The sequence below is a fragment of the Protopterus annectens genome, chromosome 1.part0 (assembly GCF_019279795.1).
Source record: "Protopterus annectens isolate FY-2018-M chromosome 1.part0, PAN1.0, whole genome shotgun sequence".
Classification (NCBI taxonomy): domain Eukaryota; kingdom Metazoa; phylum Chordata; order Ceratodontiformes; family Protopteridae; genus Protopterus; species Protopterus annectens.
In genome coordinates, this window is record NC_056725.1 from 545,517,572 (window position 1) to 545,539,538 (window position 21,967).

A 21,967-nucleotide genomic window follows, 5' to 3' on the forward strand; every position below is an offset into this window, starting at 1 on the left:
TGTTTTGGTACTGATTTTTAAGAATAAGGGTGATGTGCAGAGCTGTAGTAACTACAGAGGGATTAAATTGATCAGTCACAGAATGAAGTTATGGGAAAGAGTAGTGGAAGCTAGGTTAAGAAGGGACGTGGTTATTCGTGATCAGCAGTATAGTTTCATGCCGGGAAAGAGCACTACAGATCCGATGTTTGCTCTGAGAGTGTTGATGGAGAAGTACAGAGAATGTCAGAAGGAGTTGCATTGTGTTTTTGTAGACTTAGAGAAAGCATATGACAGGGTGCCTAGAGAGGAGTTGTGGTATTGTATGAGGAAGTCAGGAGTGTCAGAGAAGTATGTAAGAGTGGTACAGGATATGTACGAGGGTAGTGTAACAGCAGTGAGGTCTGCTGTGGGAGTGACGGATGCGTTTAAGGTGGAGGTGGGGTTACATCAAGGATCAGCTCTGAGCCCTTTCTTATTTGCAATGGTGATGGACAGGTTGACAGACGAGATCAGACAGGAGTCCCCGTGGACTATGATGTTTGCAGATGACATTGTGATCTGTAGTGAGAGTAGGGAACAGGTGGAGGAGATACTGTAGAGATGGAGATATGCTCTAGAGAGAGGAGGAATGAAGGTCAGCAGGACTAAGAATGTATCTGTGTGAATGAGAGGGAGGATAGAGGAATGGTGAGGATGCAAGGAGTAGAGGTGGCGAAGGTGGATGAGTTTAAATACTTGGGGTCAATAGTTCAGAGTAATGGTGAGTGTGGAAGAGAGGTGAAGAAGAGAGTACAGGCAGGATGGAGTGGGTGGAGAAGAGTGTCAGGAGTGATTTGTGACAGATGAGTACTTGTAAGAGTGAAAGCGAAGGTCTACAAGAGGGTAGTGAGACCAGCTATGTTATATGGGTTGGAGACAGTGGCATTGACAAAAAGGCAGGAGTTTGAGCTGGATGTGGCAGAGTTAAAGATGCTAAGATTTGCACTGAGTGTGACGAGGGTGGACAGGATCAGGAATAAGTATATTAGAGGGTCAGCCCAGGTTGGAAGGTTTGGAGACAAAGCCAGAGAGGCAAGATGGTTTGGACATGTGCTGAGGAGGGATGCTGAGTATATTGGGAAAAAGATGCTAAGGATGAAGCTACCAGGTAACAGGAAAAGAGGAAGACCTAAGATAAGGTTTATGGATGTGGTGAGAGAGGACATGCAGGTGGTTGGTGTGACAGAGCAAGATGCAGAGGACAGGAAGAAATGGAAACAGGTGATCCGCTGTGGCGACCCCTAACGGGAACAGCCGAAAGAAGATGATGATGATATGTATTTAATACACACACACACACACACACACACACACACACACACACACACACACACGCGCACCTATGTCTTCTCAGAGCAAGTCTCCCTCTCTCAGTTGGCAGAAAAGCTGTCAAAGGCTTGTAGCCCAAACCTGTGTTTTTAGGTAGCTCAGCTGAAGCTGCCTAATGTTTTGGGCTTGTAGGTGGTGTCCTGAAGCTTTGGAAGCTGGCCAGCTGTTGTATCCTTTTCAGCATTTAACCCATATAGGTAAGGCTGCTGCAGCAGCAATCATTCAAACATTTACCTTTATGGTAAGTTTACTTACTCATCTGTACTGTCTGCCACCTCTTGAGTATGTTTATAGTCTGTAGTAGGATTCTGAGGCAGCTATATAAACTTCCCAAACTAGTAGTACCACATCTGACATCACAGTGGTGACCTTCCCATACAGAGTGGTTTTTTTTTTCTGTTTTTTTGCCCTGCAGTGTGATGGGTTCTTGAGACCTTTACATTTATGGGATGTTACAGGCAGAGGTAACAGTGTTTCATTGAACTATGCAAGTTGAGGCCTGGAAGACGGTCTTGAGTAACTGCAAAATGAAGTGTAAAAAGAACTGGCTTTTCTAATTTATGATTGTTGTTCGCACTGTTTGTATTTCATGTAAGCTGCTGTTAATGCACTGATTTCCAGCGGTTAAACTTTGTTTTTAGTGTATTTCATATTATATAAGTGAACTAACTTGTTTTTATTAAATCTGTTTATTTAATTGTTTTTATTTTGAAGCTGCTGCCTATCTTCTGGTGTCTCTGATTCCTAGTAACTCATTTAGACAGATGTTCCGATCTACACGCTCACTGCATATTCCTACACGTGATTTACCTCTCAACCAGGATACAACCGTTATACTTCATCAGGTCTACAACATGCTGCTAGGACTGCTGTCAAGAGCTAAACTTTATGTTGATGCTGCTGTGCATGGTACCACAAAACTAGTTCCATACTTCAGTTTTTTAACATACTGTTTAATCTCTAAAACAGAAAAGCTGATGTTCTCCAGTTATTTCATGGACCTGTGGAACCTTTTTCAGCCTAAACTTTCTGAGCCTGCTATATCAACCAACCACAACAAACAGTCTCTGCTGTCTTTCTGGTACAATGTTTGTGTTGACTGCCCTGAAAATGTGCGTCTTATTGTGCAGAATCCTGTGGTTACTAAGAACATTGCCTTCAATTATATTCTGGCTGACCATGATGATCAGGATGTCGTGCTGTTTAATCGTGGAATGCTTCCTGCATATTATGGCATTCTACGATTGTGCTGCGAAGAGTCTCCTGCTTTCACACGACAGCTTGCTTCTCATCAGAATATACAGTGGGCTTTCAAGAATCTTACACCTCATGCTAGTCAGTATTCGGCGGTAAGTAAATTTAGCTCTAAAAGTACTTGAACAATTTTATCAGAATTGTGTTTTCTGATGCATTTATGCACGTTTTAGCAATGATTATATTTGTTTCTAACTCCTTTATTAAATTGTCACTTAAGACACAGGCACACATATTAATAAAAATGAAAGTAAGCCATAATATTTTTTGCATTTACACACATTATACATTGCATGCTTTACTTCTTTATGTTGACTGATTTTCAGTCCAGAATTTCATAAATCACCTTCCCTTAAATATCACTCCTCTTGAATTATTATTCTGCATTAATTGTTACCATAAATTTCATTTATTTCTATGTAATCTGCTGCCTTCTTTTTCTAAAGATCCTTCTTCCTGTTCTTTTATCTCTTTTACAATATTCAGGACTTCAGATACATTTAGTTTAGATTTTGATTTCCATTTTCTAATAATTGATCTGTAGTTGTCAGTCTTCATTTTATCCTTGACCAATGGGTTCAGTTCCGATCTCGGAACCATCTCGGCCATTTACACAGCTTGCACAGGCCAAAAACTCTAGAACTTCAACCCTACCCACATCTCTCCTTGTTACCTCACATCTTGTTTGCTGCTTTCCTGAATAGACATGTGTGCCTTCACTCTCAAGCTAAATTAAATTAGATACTTTTATTTCGTTTTTTCTCAACACTGTTTAGTTCTAAGTTTACTTCTACTGTTTTCTCTACTCTTTTCTTCTTACTTGCCTAGTTTGTAATTACCATTGCAGGTAATTTTCCCTTTTCCGAACACTTTGTGTACTTGTTTTCTACCATTGTTGGTAGATTTCCTCTTTCCGTACACTTCAATGTACTCTTCCCCCTATCTTTATAGCTCTTAAAAAAAATTGACTTTTTCCCTCTTTGAAACTTTACAAGTGCTTGAATTGTCTGCTGTAATTGCTCCACCCTTCTGTTTGTGTGTGTGTGTGTGTGTGTGTGTGTGTGTGTGTGTGTGTGTGTGTGTGTGTGTGTGTGTGTGTGTGTGTGCAACTTCTTTCTTAGTATGGCTGAAAAACCTAAGGGCCCCTCTGGCTTTAAGAAATGCCAGCAGTGTGGCCACAAAATTCCTTCCTCAAACACACACGCTTTGTCTGTCGACTGCTAGGGACCACACCACCTGCCGGAAGATTGCAGTATATGTCATGGGTTTAGCCAGAGAGCTTTAGTGGAGAGAAAAAAAAAATGATTTTAAAAGGTTTAATTCTGACTATGTTTGATGAGGCCATATCTGCTGGAAAAACAAATCTGATATATTTTCACATTTCTCTTCTTCCTCTTCTTCTGGGGAAGGCCAAGAAAAAAAGCATGTCTATGCCGTCTTCCCCAGTGGCGACAGTTAAAAAAAGTGAAAGCCTCGGTCCCAAAATGCTTCTTGGCTCCAATGGATGTTGATGCTGTGGTGTCTACACCAAAACCCTCCACTGCTTCTAAACCTTCGATGCCAAGGGTTTCAGCGCAGATTGACACTTCAGGCTTGGTTCCACAGATTCAACCTCTGAGCACTGCTTTGGTGCCGACTGATCTGGTGCAGAGTACTTCTAGTTAGCAAGCGCAAGCGCTTAAATGTCAGTATTCCCCATCTATTGATCCCTTTGCTGGTGAAGTACGTGTGTGGTCTTTTCCCATAGACCCAAGTCTCCTTCTGTGTTCTCTATCCGTTCCACCATATGCATCATAAAGATTGATGTGGAGAGACTGGTGGAAAAAATGTTATGGGTGAGAGGAATTTCAGGTGTTTCCTCAGCCCTGACCCCTTTGGGCGCTGAACATTCTTTCACCCCCGTTGACCAGTCCTCCTCTGTGACCTTGGAGATTTCAAGTTCGAGTTGTCTGGTGTCAGCAGCATTGATTCTGACAGTCTCCATTACTTCAGCACTGATTCAAACTCTGAGTTCTTCGGCTCTGTCGGATCAGGAGACCTCACAGATCCACTGCTACCCAATTGGCCCAGAGGGACAGGAGTCAGCTCCAATATTTTTTGGAGCCATCCCTGCACCTTGGGGCTTCAGCTGGGGTTGGTTCAGCACTGGGTTCTGTCCCAGAGGCAGTCTCATTGGAGTGGGGGGTGACCACAGTTCCGAGGCAGTCTACCTCGGTTCTGGGCTCCCTTCCGTCTTCAGCGGGGTCAGCCCTCAAGGCTATGGAGACGGCCTTGGCTGCCTCAACCATGCAGTTGATCTCTTCTTCCTCGAAGCATGTTCCTTCCTGAGTTCAATTGTCCCACCTTTTCCTCCACTGGCACAGTGAGTGCTAAAAACTCATAGACTCAGATACAGATTCTGTCTTCTTCAGATACCTCACCAGAGCATACCCCTGATGATGTCCCTCTGAAGAAAAAGTGCAAGAGGAAGCACTTAGATTCCCCGCAGGAATCCATCACTGAAGATACTGATTTTGATGAAGAGGAAGGGTCCCCTAGATCACCCCCGATGATGATTATTCCTTTGGGGGCATCCTTGAAATTTTGAAACAGAGGGGTGATTGGAAGTCCCAAAACCCTACCCCTGAGGAATCACTATACCTGAAGGCTTTTTGCACTCGCCCAGCTACCTCTTGGGTGACTCCACCCACTGATGGACTTATCCATTTGATTGCTCAGCAGACATGGAAGGTGCCTGATTCCATTGAGCCTATTCCTAAAAGTCCAGACAAAATTTTATCCCTGCCTGAAGATCAACAATGGTGAGAAAAATGTTTAGCAGTAGATGCCATGGTTGTAGCCACAGCCACAAAAAAGGAACTGGCTGAGGAAAGTTCCACTCTCCATCCACCCAACAGAGAATCTCTGATGATGGATAGGTTTGACAAGCGGATGTGTGCATCAACAACCTTTGCATTGTGGTCTTTTAATTTTCTGGCACACTTCAACAGGCTTCGAAGGGATCTGATCAAGGAGGTGTCTGATACCATGGCAGGAGCTGTCTCTGATGACATACAAGAGAAAATTGCCTCTCAGTTACCTACCATGGTGTCTGTTTCTAGTTCATCCATGTGGCTGATTGCACATGCAGCCAAAGGAACTACCAGAGCAGCAGGTTCAAGCATAGCCATAAGGTGACATGCTAGGATGTGACTTTATGACTTTCCTGAGCCATTTAAGTCTTCATTCATCAGTGCACCTTTTGACAGATCATTCTTATTTGACCCAGAGGTTAGGGAAATAATATCCAGGTGTGAGAAAGATGGAAAGACTCATTTTGCTGTGGGGCCTACATTTTTCTACTCTTCAAAGGCCCTTTTCCAGAAATCAGAGAGTGGGTGGAAAAATGTGGTTCAAAAAATCCAGAGGGCCCTTTCAAGACACACATGGTGAAAGTTTCCCCAGGGGCAAAGGGAGAACTCTAACGGAATACGCCACTCATGCAGCAGAGGTGGCCTGCAAAATCAGGGTTTCAGAGATTCCATTTTCAGAAAAAAAATATCAGCTTTTATGAACAGAAGTCTGATTGCCTTCCTCTGGAGGTAGTTTAGGGATGCTAATCCCTGTACCAGGACGCTGGCTAGAAATCACATCTGATCCTTGGGTGCATTGGATTATATCCAGAGTAGGTCATTCCCTTTTCTTTTCTCCCTCCTATTTCCAAAAGAATCCCAGATGTTCCACCCAGTCAGAGGGAACCAGCAGTCCTTGAGATCCAGTGACTGCTAGGAAATAAATCATCCAGGAAGTCCCACCAGACCAGTAAGTGTCCAGAACTTACTCAGGATTAATTTTAGTGCCAAAAAAGACTGGGGACTGGAGACCAATGTTAGATCTCAGTTTATTGAACAAATCTGTTCGGCAAACAAAATTCCGGATGGTCACGGTACAGTCTATTCTCCCTTTTTCTGGGGAAGGACGACTGGATATGTCCGATAGACCTTCAGGATGCGTATTTCCACACAAAGATGGACAAGTACTCCAGAATTTTCCTCTGCTTCAGGCTGGGAGCCACTCATTAGTAGTACAGAGTTCTGCCCTTTAGTCTCACTACAGCCCCCCAAATGCATGGCAGTAGTAGCAGCTCATTAAGTCTGCAAGGATTCTAGGCGTTTCCATGTTTGACACTGAGATCACAAAGCAGATCACTTAATAAATAGTCTCACTGCATTTTCGTCCACCACACAGGACTTCATCAGATAAAAAAAAAAAAAAACATTAAATCCACCCCACTATATATACCATCCCAACCTCATTAATTAACCTTTAATTAATTAACTACCACCAATGCAACTTTTAAAGGCATATGATCAAAAAAATATATGTGCGTTTCATTAAAAAAAATCATTAAAAGACATTCTGGTGAACTAATCCACATATACTATACCAGAAATTAAATTCAAATAGTCAAAAAATCAAATAGTAGGAGTCCCTACTTTCTTATCCTCTAAGCCATCCAATCAGACTATCTCGAGTATGCAAGAAATGTCTTCTCTGGTGGCTTCAAATGCAAGTTCTAGAACAAGATCATCATTTTATCCTTCCATCCCCAAAGGCCATAGTGACCATGGATGCCTCCCAGCTTGGGTGGGGCATTTTCTGGGTCAGACAGTCCAAGGCGCCTGGTCCCCTTTATAGACCAGTTTGCAAACTTCCTGGAGATGAGCGAGGTGATCCTAGCTGTGATGACCCACCACTGGACCAGTAATCAAGGAACCTCAATCCTCATCACTTGCACCAGTTGGGGATGTAAACTGGGAGGATAACAGGTACACACACACAGTATTTCCATATGCAGCTCTCTGCATCGAGTGCAGTTTTCCTTAAGAGCACACAAAGACCACAGTCAGTCCGGGGCTGGTTTCTCCCTCTTTCTCCAGATCCCCAGTAAGACTCCCCACTGGCACAGCTGTAGAGCTGAGATCTCAGCTGAGTGGCCAAGCCAAGACCTCCAGCACGCTCTCTGTCCAACCATTGTTTTTGTGTCCCTGCCCAAGTAGCTGACACACACAAACACACACACACAAACGCATTGAGGATTGATTTACACACACCCAAACACATCTGGGAAAGGCCAGCACAGGTTTACTAGCTATGCCCCCTTTTGCCCAGACTAATAAAATAACACGAAAATACTCAGTATTTATTCACAATGTCATCAGAGTTCAAAACCACAGGAAGTATTTAAAACTTTGCATGACAGTCTCAAATAAAAAAAGAAAAACATCTAAACTAAGCTTCACTAAATTCCTGACAATATCTAAGAGAGTTACTATACCCGCGGTGATGGTGCTGCGGTAGCGTTGTCGCCTCACAGTAAAACACTGTCCAGTTCGATTCTCAGCTAGAGCGTCTTCTGTGTGGAGACATGCATGAATAGGCGTACCTTCTTTGAAGGTTGTGCGTCAGGCCTGGCAAGCCGGTACGTAAAAATCAACTGGCAGTCATTAGCGGACCGGAGTTCCGCTGTGGCGACCCCTAACCGGGAAAAACCGAAAGACACAAACATCTAAGAGAGTTACTATACCATAGAAACCTACATAAAGAGCAAGGCAGATGTGTGATGAGTGGTTCTTGTCAGATCCGTGACAGAATACTGAATGCTCTGTCTCTCTCTGAGAGTTCTCAAATTAATATCACTGCTGTGATAGCTTGCAGAATTGCATCATTTCTTGTCATCTGACTCTATCCCTGATGAAACCCCCACTGCTGGAAGCTGGCAGTGTTTAGCATCTACTTGTGAAACTACATAGACCTCAGATCTTTGGCAGATGCTGAAATCATAAAACAATTGCATTCCTTCATACTTTCAGAGGTAGTAATTAGTTCACTCCGAAGACAATGCAGAAAACTTCTCAGCACAAATATTATGTCTCCAGCCTGGCCTATAAAGTAATTTAATTCATAGGTTGGGACTAGGCTATCGGCCCTAGCGCGCCTGTACAAGCCTAGCCATAAAAATCCCCTGGATATTTCTTCCCACAATATTTACTTCCTTGGACCCCTGTCTAGCAGAGCGACTGATGTGATCCCCAGGGTGAATTTCCTATCTCCCATCCAATCATCAAGGTTCCTTTTGAAGAGGGCCAAGGAGGCGCTCTGCTTGACATGTATGGGCAGTCTATTCCAGAGTGTGGGCAGTTTCTGGGTCAGGAACCTATCCCTCCAGCATGTTTTGTTCATTGTGATGACAAGGTTTAGATCCCCTGGAGTGTGTGGCTCTGAGGGATTGGTATTTCTTTAAGTGGAGCATGTCCAACAGCTCTGGGTTTGACATGGCCTTGTATGTTAAGCAGAGATCGCCTCTGAGTAGACGATATGCCACAGAGTAGATCTGGAGGTTTTTTTAGACGGTTAGCATAGGGCATCTATTTTAGGCCTGTGATTCTTTTAGTGAGGTATTTCTGCGGCCTTTTCAGCTGTTGCAGACATCTTGTGAGGTACATACCAAACAGGGCATTGTACTCTATAATGGGTCTAATGAGGGATATGTACAGTGAGACAGTGGCCTCCCTTTTTCTGGATGAAAAGCCCTTAGTGATGAGGTGTGCTACATTGAAGGATTTCCTGACTGTTGTGGCGATGTAGTTATCGAAGGTGAGACCACTGTCCTGTCCACCTGTGCCCCTAAGTCTCTCATCACACGTTTGTTGTTTAGTGTACTGCCACCTATGTGGTAATTCTTGGGTACATGTTTTTTCCCAAAGGGGATAACTGTACATTTCTTGGAATTAAGCCTGAGCCCATGGCTCTGGCACCAGGCATCTGTTTCTGTAAGGCCCTTTTGTAGAATATCCACATAATTTGGGGATTCAGTAATGGCTCCCAGTTTGCAGTCATCTGCGAACTTTGTTAGCCAGAGTCCTTCAGTGTTGGCCTGTACTTCAGAGAAGTAGATGCCAAACAAGAGCGGTCCCAGGACTGAACCCTGAGGTATTCCACTTGTCTGGTGCTGGATTTGGAGTCGGCTACTTTTACAGTCTGATTTCTGTTAGTAAGCCAGTTGACAATATGCCCAGCTTAGTAAGTTTGTCTATGATTCCAGAATGAGGGATGGTGTCAAAGGCCTTGGCGAGGTCCAGATAGGCTGTGTGGACTGCCTAACCCTCGTCCACAGCTCTGGAGACTGATTCGAAGAAGTCATTCAGGTTCAGGAGACAAGATCGGCCCTTCACGAACCTAAACTGTGTGGGGTCCAGTGTTTGAAGGTTGCCAATGTCTTTGTTTATAAGTTCCATGATGATGCGTTCCATGCCCTTGCAGATCAGGCTTGTCAGACTGATGGGATGGTAGTTCCCGGGATCCAAGGTGAAGCTCCCCATGTGGAATGGGATAACTGTAGCTGTGCGCTACTCAGTGGGCACGAAGCCTGAGGTGAGGCTATGATTAAACATGACACTTAGGTGAGGTGCCAGTTAATTTTGTAGTTCATGTAGTACACATACTGGGATGTCATCTGGTCCCATGGATGCTGTATTCTTAGCTTTAGAGAGTGTGGTTTCTACCTGTGTGGCCGTGATTACCGGAATTTGGCAATCTTTTGGTATTGAGATGGGCCGTTTAGCGGGTGAGCAGGGGGTCAAGTTGGCACTAAATCGATATGCCAGGATATTGGCAATATCCTTGGGATGAGTTTATTTAATGCCATTCTGTTGTAGCTCAGAGCAGATCTGAGCATTGCCATTTAGATTCTTGACATAACTATAGAATGCCTTGTGGTTGGCTTTGGAATCTTTGGCAATTTTATTTTCATAATTAGCTTTGGAGGATTTTATGAGGGATCTCAGCTTCTTACTGAGGCTGGTAAGGGAGCTTTTTTGCATCCTGGGATTTTCCTCTTTTCTGCAACAGTTTCTTCCTTCTGTTGTATAGTTTGTTTATGGCAGGGGACCACCAGATTGGCTTCCTTTTTTTGGAAGAGAGCATCTTAGTTCTATTTGGGATGGCACAATTCTTGCACGAGTGGATGTGCTTGTACAATGCCTTAGTGTAAGATTCAGCAGTCAAACTTTCAGCTCCCTCCTGCATGGGTGTGATGAAGTTTGTTACTTTTGACTTGTGTAGCATGAAGTTGGCTTTGGAGAAGTTTTTTATGGAGGTTTCCTTACTGGGGTGTGGGGGTGGGATGTGGATGTCATGGATGATTTGCTTATGGTGAGACCTGACCAATGAGGGGGTGACCACTGGTGTGGAGCATCTATCTCCCATGTTGGTAATGACCAGGTCTAGGATATTGGAGCCCTTGGTGGGACAATGGATTAGTTGATCCAGGGCGTTGGAATTTATGAATTCCAAGAACCGTTGGGAAAAGGTGTTGGTACCCGAGTAGGTTTCCCAGTTAATGGCAAGGTAGTTGAAATCACCCAGTATTAGGGTGTTTGGTTGTATCTTAATATTTTCCAGTACGTTTAGAAAGGTGTAGTGAGAATCTTGGGGGATCTGTAGCAAGCTACAGTTTGGATTGCAGTCTTACCTAGTGTTAGTTGCACCTGGAGAATTTCAGATGCATTGTGTTGGCCACCTAGCCTGGAGGTGTTGAATATCCTTGGTGAATATGGACACTCCTCCACCTTTAGTGTTTCGTCTTGGTTTGGTGGATGTAACGTGTGGTAAGAGTTGTAGCCTGGTATTGCAGAGGTGCTGTCTGGAGCCTTGAACCAGGTCTCAGTTACTGCACAGATATCGATGTTCTCCATTTTTAGGAGTGCCTCAAGAGAGTGTATTTTGAGGTTTAGACTTCTAGTATTGAGTAGCATTACCTTCAGATTTTGCATGCTTGTATCTGTTACGGTGGTGGTTTTGTCCTTTGAACCTTGCCTAAAAAAGGCACTATAGGGGTGGCAAGAGCTTTAGCTAGTAACCTGAATCCCAGGGGTGACAGGTGCAGACCATCTTGGTTTGTCGATCATGTTGTCCCAGGCAGACAGATACTGGATCCCCTTTGCATGACACCAGAGGCTTAGCCAGTTGTTGAAGTCAGTCATTTTGTCTTTATACTGTGGTATCATTCTGGGTGAAGGCAGGATGTTACTCAGGGCTAGGGTCATACATGCCTGGGCCACATGATCCGAGAGCTCTTCCATGTCTCTTTTCATGTAGTCCAGGGAGGTACGTCTCAAGTCATTCACTCCAACATGGACAGTGACAGAGTCATGTTTGTACTTTTTGTGGAGTGACTTGAGTGCATGCGTTATGTGGCGGATCCTAGTACCCAACAGGCAGCTGACTGTAATTTTCTCCTTGTTCAGCATGGTGAGTGGGACATCAGTGTGACTGACTATAGAGTCACCTATGACTAAAGTGTTGGGTACGTTGTCTTGTCTTAGGGTCTGTTGTTGGGTGGCACACTGGTGTTGTGAGCTATGTGTCACTTTGGTTATGAGTAGTGTTTGTTTGCATTTCAGCTTCGGAGGTCCTTGTTGCTTGGGCAGTTTAATGTTAAGGGTCTCCGCATATGTGTTTTTAATGTTGCTGTATGTGATTGTTGATGGTGTAGGTCTTGAAGGGCTATGTGTTGCTTGAGGTGTAGTGAAGGTGTTAACCTTCTCCTCTTGACTGTCTAGCACAATCTTGGCTGGGGAGAGCTTTGCTTCCAGTTTGGCTATGTAAGTGCATCTCTCATAGGTTGTAGTGTTGGGTGGTAGGAGAAGGTTGTCTGTTTACATGAGGCGGTTGCTGCATTGCCCCAGTATGCCCAGATTCACCAGGTGGACAGGAGAAATCACTGGAAGCTGACCTTTGGACATGCCTGTTTAGATGCTTCTGAAATTAACCTCCTGTATTCCAGTTTCCACTGTTAAAATATATACATTTAAGCAGTTAAAGTACTGCATGTACATTTCTGTTGTGTTCCAGTAGGACACTGTGGTTAAATTTTAAGCACAAGCACTGTATAAAATGTCTTTTTAACACACGTCTGTACAAACCAGTTTGATGTACACATGATGTATAATTCTGATACATTTGTAACACAAGCATCTTACACAAATCATTTTGATATTCACCAGTGACATACAATTATTTACAAAATTCCAGCTAGCTGGGCTGGCAGTATCTCCTTTTGTCACACTAGCGTGGCAAGGCTTTCGTACCTCTCTTCCTTCAGGCACCTTTGTAATTCAGACAGACAACATGTCCATTGTTTGGTACATTAGCATGCAGGGAGGAACCAAGTCTTATGTCGAGAGGCTATGAGGTTGTGGCAGTGGGCGATCTCCTCCAACCACTTTTTAGTGGCAACACACATTTTGGGGAAGTCAAACATTTTTGCGGACAGGCTCAGCAGGACCATTCTGATGTCTCACTAGTGGTCTCTGAATCCTTCAGTGGCAGACATAATCTTCCAGAAATTAGGTCAGGCTTTCTGCAATCTCTTTGCATCTCCTAACACCACCAAATGCAGTGGGTTTTTTGCCCTGATCCCTTCTCAGGGACAGTCACCAAGAGATGTTCTAGTCTGTGTTTGACCCCACCCAGTCTGCTTTATGCTTACCCTGTCATTCTCAAGTTTCTTCAGAAATCTCAGAGGTTGAAGAGTAAAGTTATCCTCATTGCTCCCTTTTGTCCTCTGTGAGTGTGGTTTCCCTTCATTTGGTTTCACCTAGTGTGCCCATCATGGACTCTGGATTCCACTCCAGACCTTCATTCCCATCCCTTGGGACATCCTCACCCAGATCTACCCAACCTAAAGTTGACCACATGGTTGCTGCAATTCCATTGATGACTAAAAATCCCAGGCTTTCTTCCCCAGTTAGGGAGATTTTAGTAGCAGCACATAAATCTTCCACTAGGAAAGTATACAACAGCAAGTGGAAGAGATTTTCTATTTGGGCTCACCGAAACTAACTGTATCCTTTTATGGCTCCCATTTCTGCTGTTAGATTTTTTTGACGTCCATTTTTCATAACGGTGCTAGCTTTTCCATTGTCAAGGTGCAGCTGGCAGCTATTTCGAACTTTCATGCTGGTAAAAATTCATTACCTTTGGCCTCTTCCAAGCTGTGCAAGACTTTCCTCAAAGGCACCTTTCTTCTTCATCCTCCCATTAAGGATCCCACTCCTCCTTGGGACCTTACTGTGGTTTTACAGGAATTGATTGCACATCCTTTCGAACTAGTAGCAAAGGTTGATTTGAAGTTTTTGTGTTGGAAGAGTGCTTTCTTAGTAGACATCTTTTCAGCTAGAAGACTGTCTGAACATCAAGTATTATCTATCAAACCACCCTACTTTGTTTTTCACAAAGATAGAGTTGCATTGCGCACCAATCCTTCCTTCCTGCCCAAGGTTGCTTCTGAGGCTAATATTAATCAGGTAGTCAATCTTCCAGTGTTCTTTCCTAATTTCCAAAACAGAGCAGACTACAAACTCCATATGCTGGATGTGCATAGACAGTTATGTTTTTATTTGGATAGGACTAAACACTTCAGAAAGTCTGACCAGCTTTTTTTTTCATACTCCGACTAAATGTGGGAAAACATTTTCTAAAGTTTCCCTAGCAAATTGGATTACAAGCTGTATTTCTCTGGTTTACTCTAACAAAGGGAATCCCTTACCGCTACCCATCAAAGCTCATTCCACTAGGTCAGTATCTACCTCCACTGCCATCTGGGCTAGAGTGCCCATAGATAATGATTGTTCTGCAGCTACTTGGTCAAACTCACATACCTTTACATCTCACTACAAATTAGACATTATTTCCAGGAACAGGGCCTCCTTTGGTTCTGCTGTGCTCCAGAATATCCTTCCATAAGGGCCTCCCAAGATTTATGTAGCTGGGGACTCTGTCCCACAGGTTAAAGCCCAAATGAAAGCAACAAGTTCAGTTAAAGAAGTTATGTACTTGCCATAGTGTTAGTGTTCTGAGTTGTTGCTTTTTCATTTGGTCTTCAACCTTCCCTCCCCGTCTCCCTTCCACATTATTTCTTTCTAGACACCTGGTGGAGTGGTTACTCCTGTGTCTCCATGTTGAGCTCCTGAAGTATCCTTGTTCATTTCTGTTCAGGGACATAATGCTTTCTTACACATATAGTTGTATGTGTATTACACACTGCCATGTGAGCAGCAAACTCAATCTGAGGGATGAAGGGGAACGGGGCATTATGGGTAGGGGAGGAAGTCAGATTTTTTGGATCTTAGAGCTGTAGTATTTGACAGAGTCAGATCCAAACCCACAAATTGATGACCAAATGAAAAAGCAACAACTCAGATGGAATGTTACGGTTAGTACATAACTTCTTTATCCAGGGGCTATTGTATACCATTTTCCCTTTTTCGTCCCAAAATACAATAGAAACATTCCAGACATTCCACCCAGTCAGAGGAATGCTGCAGCTACAGACATAAAAAAAGCTGCTAGAAAAAGAGACTTATTCATCTGGTACCGCCAGAGCAGTAAGGGTCCAGAATTCATTTGAGATTCTTTTTGGTGCCAGAAAAGACTGGGAACCTCAGACCAGTTTTAGATCTCATCAGTCTAAATCAGTTTGTGAAATACTCAAAAGTTTTGGATGGTCACAATTCAGACCATTCTACTTCTTTTAAGGAAAGATGATTGGATGTGCTCTATAGATCTTCAGGATGCGTACTAGATACACAGGTGCTCCAAAAGATTCCTGCACTTCTGGCTTGGGCGCCAGTCACTACCAGTTTAGAGCCCTGCCCTTTGATCCCACCACAGCCCCCTAGGTGTTCACCAAATATATGGCAGTGGTTGCAGCTTAATTTGAGACCTCAAGGATTCCAGGTGTTTCTGTATCTAGATGACTGGCTCCTATCTGCTTTCACTAAGCCTCCACTATTTCAAGAGAGGGACTACTTGCCCCATCTCTGTTCACAGCTGGGCATTACCATAAACTAAAATGAAAAAATGACCATAAACTATTCCAAGTCTCACCTTTGTCCAGCACAAACTCTGGAGTTCATTGGTGCCCATATAGACACAAAATCACAAGTGGCAAGTCTTCATCAATTAAGATTGGAGACCTTAAAAAAATGGGCAATACACAGCCTTACTCTTCATTCACCTCCAGCCAAACTAGTTCTGCATCTGTTTGGTTCCATCGCAGCCTTCATAGTTCTAGTCCTTTTGGCATATTTTTTCACATGAGGATACTTCAGTGGACCGTAATGTTGCAGTGGTTGATAAGACATCAGCCACTGGTGACTTCCATTCATATCACAGCTGTCTGCAGACAACACGTAGCTTGGTGGATTCATACAGAGGAGGTTTCCCAGGGCCGCTCCTTCATACATCCTTCCCCCAAAGCCACAGTGACTACAGACAGACGTCATTACTTGGGAAAGACGGTCCAAGGCACATGGACTCAGATGGAGGCCATCCTTCACATCAGTGTCCTAGAAATGAGAGCAGTCCTGTAAATGTTGCAGGCATTTCAAGATGTTCTCCCTCTATGGATGCTTACAGTTCAGATGGACAACATGTCAGTAGTCTGTTACATCACCAAACAAGGGGGAACCAGATCTTACCCTATTTGCAGGGAGGCAGTGAATGTGTGGCAATGGATGATCTTTTCCGACCGCTTTCTCTTGGCAGTGCATATTCAAGTCAAAATCAGTGTGCTAACAAACAAACTGAGCTGGTCAGTTTTAATCCCTCATGAGTGGTCTCTCAACCAGTCAGTGGCAAACATGATCTTTCAACAGTGGGGTCAACCGTGCTGGAAACATTTTGCCTCTCCCCTGAATACTAAGCACAGCAGGTACTTTGCCTGATCCCCCTTGTGGGGGAGTCACCAAGAGAAGCTGTAGTTCACAATTGGCCCTCCAGTCTACTATATGCCTTTCCTCCCACTCCTTGTATCCCCAAGTTTATTCAGAAAGCTTATCAATGGAAGAGCAAGGTGGTCCTGATTGCTCCATTCGACGGTCGCCAAGTATGGTTCCCCTTCCTTTAGTCTCATCTTCTTCACTGTCCATGGGCATTGGTATCTTTTTCAGGACCTTCTGTCTTATCCTTCTGGGCTGCCTCACCCAGGCATACTATCCCTCAAATTGACGTATGGGTTTTTCCTCTTCTAGTGATGGTTTGAAGTTCCAGGCTTTCCTCCCCTGTTCACCACATTCTTATATAATCCCAAAAAGCTTTCACTAGGAAACTTTATAGAAGTAAATGGAAAAGATGGTCTTTTATGGCCCTTCAGAGACAGTTACACCCCTTTTCCACACCCATTCAAGCTATTCTCGAATTTCTAGTTTCCATCATCAACAAAGGTGGTAGTTATTTGACAGTTATGGTGCAGTTGGCTGCCATCTCAGATTTTCACACTGGTTTAGGTAGTTCTTTCACTTCCTTAAAGTTATGTAAAGCCTTCCGTAAGAAGGCCTTACTGCTCCCCCCCCCCAGTAAAAGGTCCTGTATCTCTGTGAGACCATACACAAGATGTTCTTCATGTTTCACTGTTGCAGTCATCACACTTGGGTTATCTGCCTGCAGGTAGCCCTCAGTCGGCCCGAATACCAGAGACTTAGTATTTCTGCGTTGGATGCTGTCGCTCCAGGACTGACGTCAGGTCGTCAGGGGTATAAAAACAGGCAGCCAACACCATTACATCAGTCTTTCTTGCCAAGGTGCCTGACGCAGAAGCAGTTCACAAGTGCCATTCGGCCGCTACCTGAAATTTCGTTTACGAATTGAATAATCCTGAAGTCTTCTAAAGCTGAGTACCCCATTGAGGATCCTTTTTTCTTGCTCTAACTGATGTCAGAAAAAGTAAACAGTTGTCTTGCCTGTGGAAAGCAAATACCACACAGATTTTCATTCTTACTGCGTCACTTGTTTAGGCCCAGACCATGACGTACCTCGATGTCGGTTTTGTGCCTTGTTCAATGCCCGAACCATTCATCATCGGGCTCTCATTGTCGCTAAATTCTTTCGTTCTCAATCTCCATATTCCGAAATGTCTTCGGTAAGCCATCCGACCACCGATATTCTGAAAAAAACGGTAAGGATAAAGACAGAAACAGACCACATAGGTCCAAAGCTGCCGACGACGCTTCCGTTAAGCTAGTCGCCAGTTCACCGGTACTCAGTGAGGTGCTTTTGTAGCCCCTGATGCCCACTTCATTGGATTCACAGGCCTCTATTGAGACCCATTCAGAGTCCAGTATGCCACGAGACTCTTCTTCAACTATGGAACCTATGTATGTCTCTACCTTGAATGGGTCCGGAGCCGCTATGCAGGCACTGGCTTCTGAGGCAGTTCTTCACTCAACCGATGTTTGACTCAAACCGGCGACTTCTTTTTTATCTAAAGCTACCGTGTTTCTTAGGCCTAGAGTACGTGCTACGGCGAGAAAAGCGACGACCAAAGCGCATGCACCTACTGCCATGCCACAGTGACAAATGCTTAGGATGTTAGAAGACCTTATTACGCTGATTAGGGGAAGTCAGCCTTCCCCTGCTAAGAGGAAAAGAGACCAGTCCCCAGCAGCTTCAACAGAACAGGAGTCCGATCATTCTGAGGTATCTGATTATGAAGACATGCCCTTATGTGCTTATGAGGATTCAGATGCAGAGTAATCCATTCCCTCTTCCTCCCCTCCAGAGGATTTTTCTTTTGGTGAAACCTGACATACTTTGAGAGCATTTCCACTGGGAATGCCAAGACTATCCTCAGTCCAAAAAGAGGCTCAGAGAATTCCTAGATTTGCCACAGCACAGGCCTTTAGCAATGCCCCCTGTCCTGGAAGTTGTTGATGATGTTTTTATGGAATCCAGTCTTACTCCTGATACTTTGCCTCCTGCCCCTAGGAAACTAGACAGGTACTACAGAGTACCTGACACTCACAAATTTCTTTTCAAGAATCCTACTGCTGACCCAGAGATCATTTCCCAGGGGCCTAAAGGTATCAAGACAGCTGCAGCCAAGAATCCCACCCCTTCGGACAGGGATTCCAGAGCTTTAGACAGATGGGGTAAGAAGGTATATACCTCTGCAACTCTTGCTATTAGGGCATTGAATTGTCAGTTTCACATGCTGAAGTACCAGCAACATATTATGTTATTATTAAACAAAAAGTAGCTACCTTTACAGACTGTACAGAAAATAAAGAATTTCAGGAGCTTATGCACTCTGCAAGCCAAGTCAGCAAGCATACTTTGCAGTGTGGCTTTGATGCCCTAGAAACATCTTGCCAGGCAGCAGTCACTGGTTCTGTACTGAGAAGACATGCTTGGCTCAAGGAGCAGACTTTGCCAGACCATGTCAAATCAAAGTTACTAGACACTCCTTTGAACAAGGACAGTTTGTTTGGCACCAAAGCCGAAGAGGTTCTTAAAAAGATGGAAGAAAAAGCTAAGTCTATGCAGACTGTTAAAGAATTCTCACAAGTGCAACCCCCTAGATTCAGTAGGCATTGCCCTTCCAAACACTGGTCCTTTCCAGCCCTCCAGGCTATCTCAAGCCAGATCCAGGGGAAACAGACCACCCAGACTACAGTCTCAGGGTATGCAGAGATCTAAGCAATGGAGTGCCCCCACCCCCAAAGCAGGGAGTGGTAAGCCACATCCTTACAGAAAAAACTCAGTGACTTCTCTACTCCACTCCCCATCCCTGCCAAGTTGCTGGTGCCCCTAGGAGGAAAACTTGCCCCTTCATGCAAAAAACTGGATGTCCAGCACACAAGACCGATGGGTCCTCAACATTGTATCCCAGGGGTACAAATTTTACTTCCACTCACTGCCAACCTCAAGAGGGTTCCCAAACGTTCCTCCAAACTAGTGGGCAGAGGCTCAAAGCCAAGTTCTTTCCCTGCTGTCCATCAGAGCTATTCAGCCGGTTCCAGTAGAACAGATAGGTCAAGGATTCTATTCCAGACTCTTCCTGGTACCCAGAAGAGAGGGCTCTTGGCACCCAATCCTGGATCTTTCAATTCTCAACACCTTCCTGGTGGTACCAAAATTCAAAATGCTTACCCTGCAACAGCTTCTACCTATGCTAGCCAAGGATGCCTGGTTAGTCATCCTAGACCTAAAAGAAGCCTATCTGCACATCCCTGTAAGGGAGTCATGCAGGAAGTAACTACATTTCAGGGCCAGATCTATGCATTATCAGTTCTTTGCACTTCCCTTTGGCTTATCCACTGCGCCCAGAGTATTCACAAAATGCCTAGCTCCAGCCATTGCTTACTGCAGGCAGAAAAATATCCAAATTTACCTGTACTTGGATGACTGCGTGATTCAGGCAGACAGTCAGGAATTGCTGTTGCAGCACCTGACATTTGTGTAAAACCTTCTCACTTCCTTTGGGTACACCATCAACGAAAAGAAATCAAAACTGGTACCCAGTCAAAAGATTGCATTCCTGGGAGCAAGCTTGAACAGAACATCCTAGATGGCATTCCTCACTTCAGAAAAACAAGTCTATCTGACAGCCTACTTCAAACAAATGGCCACCAGAACCCAGCTATCAGCAAGAAAAATACTGCAGGCCCTTGGGTTCATGTATACTTCTAATTCCATATGCAAGACTGCATATGAGGAAACTTCAGTGGTACTTAATTCTTTGGTGCCAGCATTCTCAGGACCTGGAAACAATCTTTCTTATCATACCCTAAGGACAGAGTTCCTTTGGTGGACAGAAGCATGCAACCACAACAAGGGACTGCCATTTAGTCAACCCTACGCCTCCCATACCCTAACCACAGACTCATCAGACTATGCCTGGGGAGCAGATGCATTCAGGGCCGCTGGAGCCCAAGTCAAATTCATCTGCACATCAACCAAAAAGAGATGCTAGCTGTGCAGAATGCCCTGAGAGCTTTCAGATCCCTACTCTTTCCAGGACAACTTCTAATAAAAATAGACAACACCACAGTTATGTGGTACATCAGCAAGCAGGGGGCAACCCACTCTTACACACACTGCAGGTTAGCCATGGCCTTGTGGAACATGGCCTTGGACATGCAAGTCCATCTGCAAGCTCAATTCCTGCCAGGCAAACAAAACTCACTGGCAGACAACTTAAGCAGAAATCTCCTAGACCCACACGAGTGGCAATTGGAGCCCAGCACCTTCAACCTTCTGATTCAGAAATGGGGGACCCCAGAGGTGGATCTCTTTGCCTCCCCCTACAACCACCAGCTCAGCAAATTCTGCACCAGGGACCTTCACAGCAGGGCCTGGACAGTGGATGCCCTTTCTTTTCAGTGGGTAAATCTCTCAATCTATGCCTTTCCACCTTTGCCCCTTCTCTCAAGAGTATTACTCAAGATAAGACAGGACAGACCAAGGACAATTCTGATTGTCCCAGACTGGCCACGCCAGCACTGGTACCCACTCCTGCACAGCCTGTCACCGGTGCCACCCTGGCACCTACAACAGAACCCAACCCTGCTCTCTCAGCAGGAGGGACAGATTTTGCATCTGCAACTGCAAACCCTAAATCTTGTAGCCTGGCTTATTCCTTGAATTCTCCCCAGCAACCCTAAGCAAATAGGTGTTGGACGTCATTCTTGAAGCCAAAAGACCCAGTACAAGAAAATCCTATGCTGATAAGTGGAAAAGGGTACTGCTCCTGGATTCAATTTAAAGGAGAGGACACAACTCTGCCCTCCCTGCCTCTAATCCTGGATTACTTAGCAGATCTACTCCATAGAGGCCTGTCCTTCTCCTCTGTTAAGATACATGTCTCAGCCATTTCGGCTCATTACAACATGGAGCTACAACTCTTCTCGCACCCTCTTATCAAACAGTTCCTGAGAGGGGCAAACAACTTAAGGCCGCCTAGGAGAGCACCCTCCCCTGCTTGGGACCTTAAACTTTGTATTGGAAAAGCTCATGCTTCCCTCCTTTGAAACTGCAGCGTCAGCAGAGTTAATATTCCCCTCTTGGAAAACAGCCTTGCTTCTGGCCATCACTTCAGCTATAAGAGTGTCTGAGCTACAAGCACTTATGGCTGTGGAAACCCTTCATTATTTTCCATGCTGACAGGTTTTCCCTCAGGATTAACCCTTCCTTTATGCCTAAAGTGGTGTCCAGTGTGGCTGTAAACCAATCCATCCATTTGCCAACTTTCTTCCCTAATCCTCAGAATAAAGGGGGAAAAGATCCTGCACTCCTTGGACGTGCACAAACAGCTCAGATTCTACCTTGATAGGATTAAGCCCTCCAGAAAATCTGACCAGTTACTAGTCAGCTTTGCAACAGGGGCAGAGGGCAAGGCCATTTCAAAACAGTTTCCAAATGGATAGCACACTGCATCCATTTCTGCTACAAGCACCATGGGAAACCAACCCCTCAGGGGGTCAGAACACATTCCACTAAGGCAACTTCTACCTCTACAGCATTTCTCAGGGGAGTCCCTTGC

The 21,967-nt window shown here is 44.5% G+C and overlaps 1 protein-coding gene across 1 annotated transcript in view; it reads left to right on the top strand.

Moving 5' to 3' along the window:
- The window catches only part of USP34 (ubiquitin specific peptidase 34), a gene marked incomplete in the record, with an annotated part of 5,849,982 nt that overhangs the window by 5,367,217 nt on the left and 460,798 nt on the right, over nucleotides 1-21,967 (top strand). Inside the window, 1 exon segment of the mRNA XM_044061224.1 lies at nucleotides 2,065-2,699. Coding sequence (XP_043917159.1) covers nucleotides 2,065-2,699 — 635 coding nt within the window.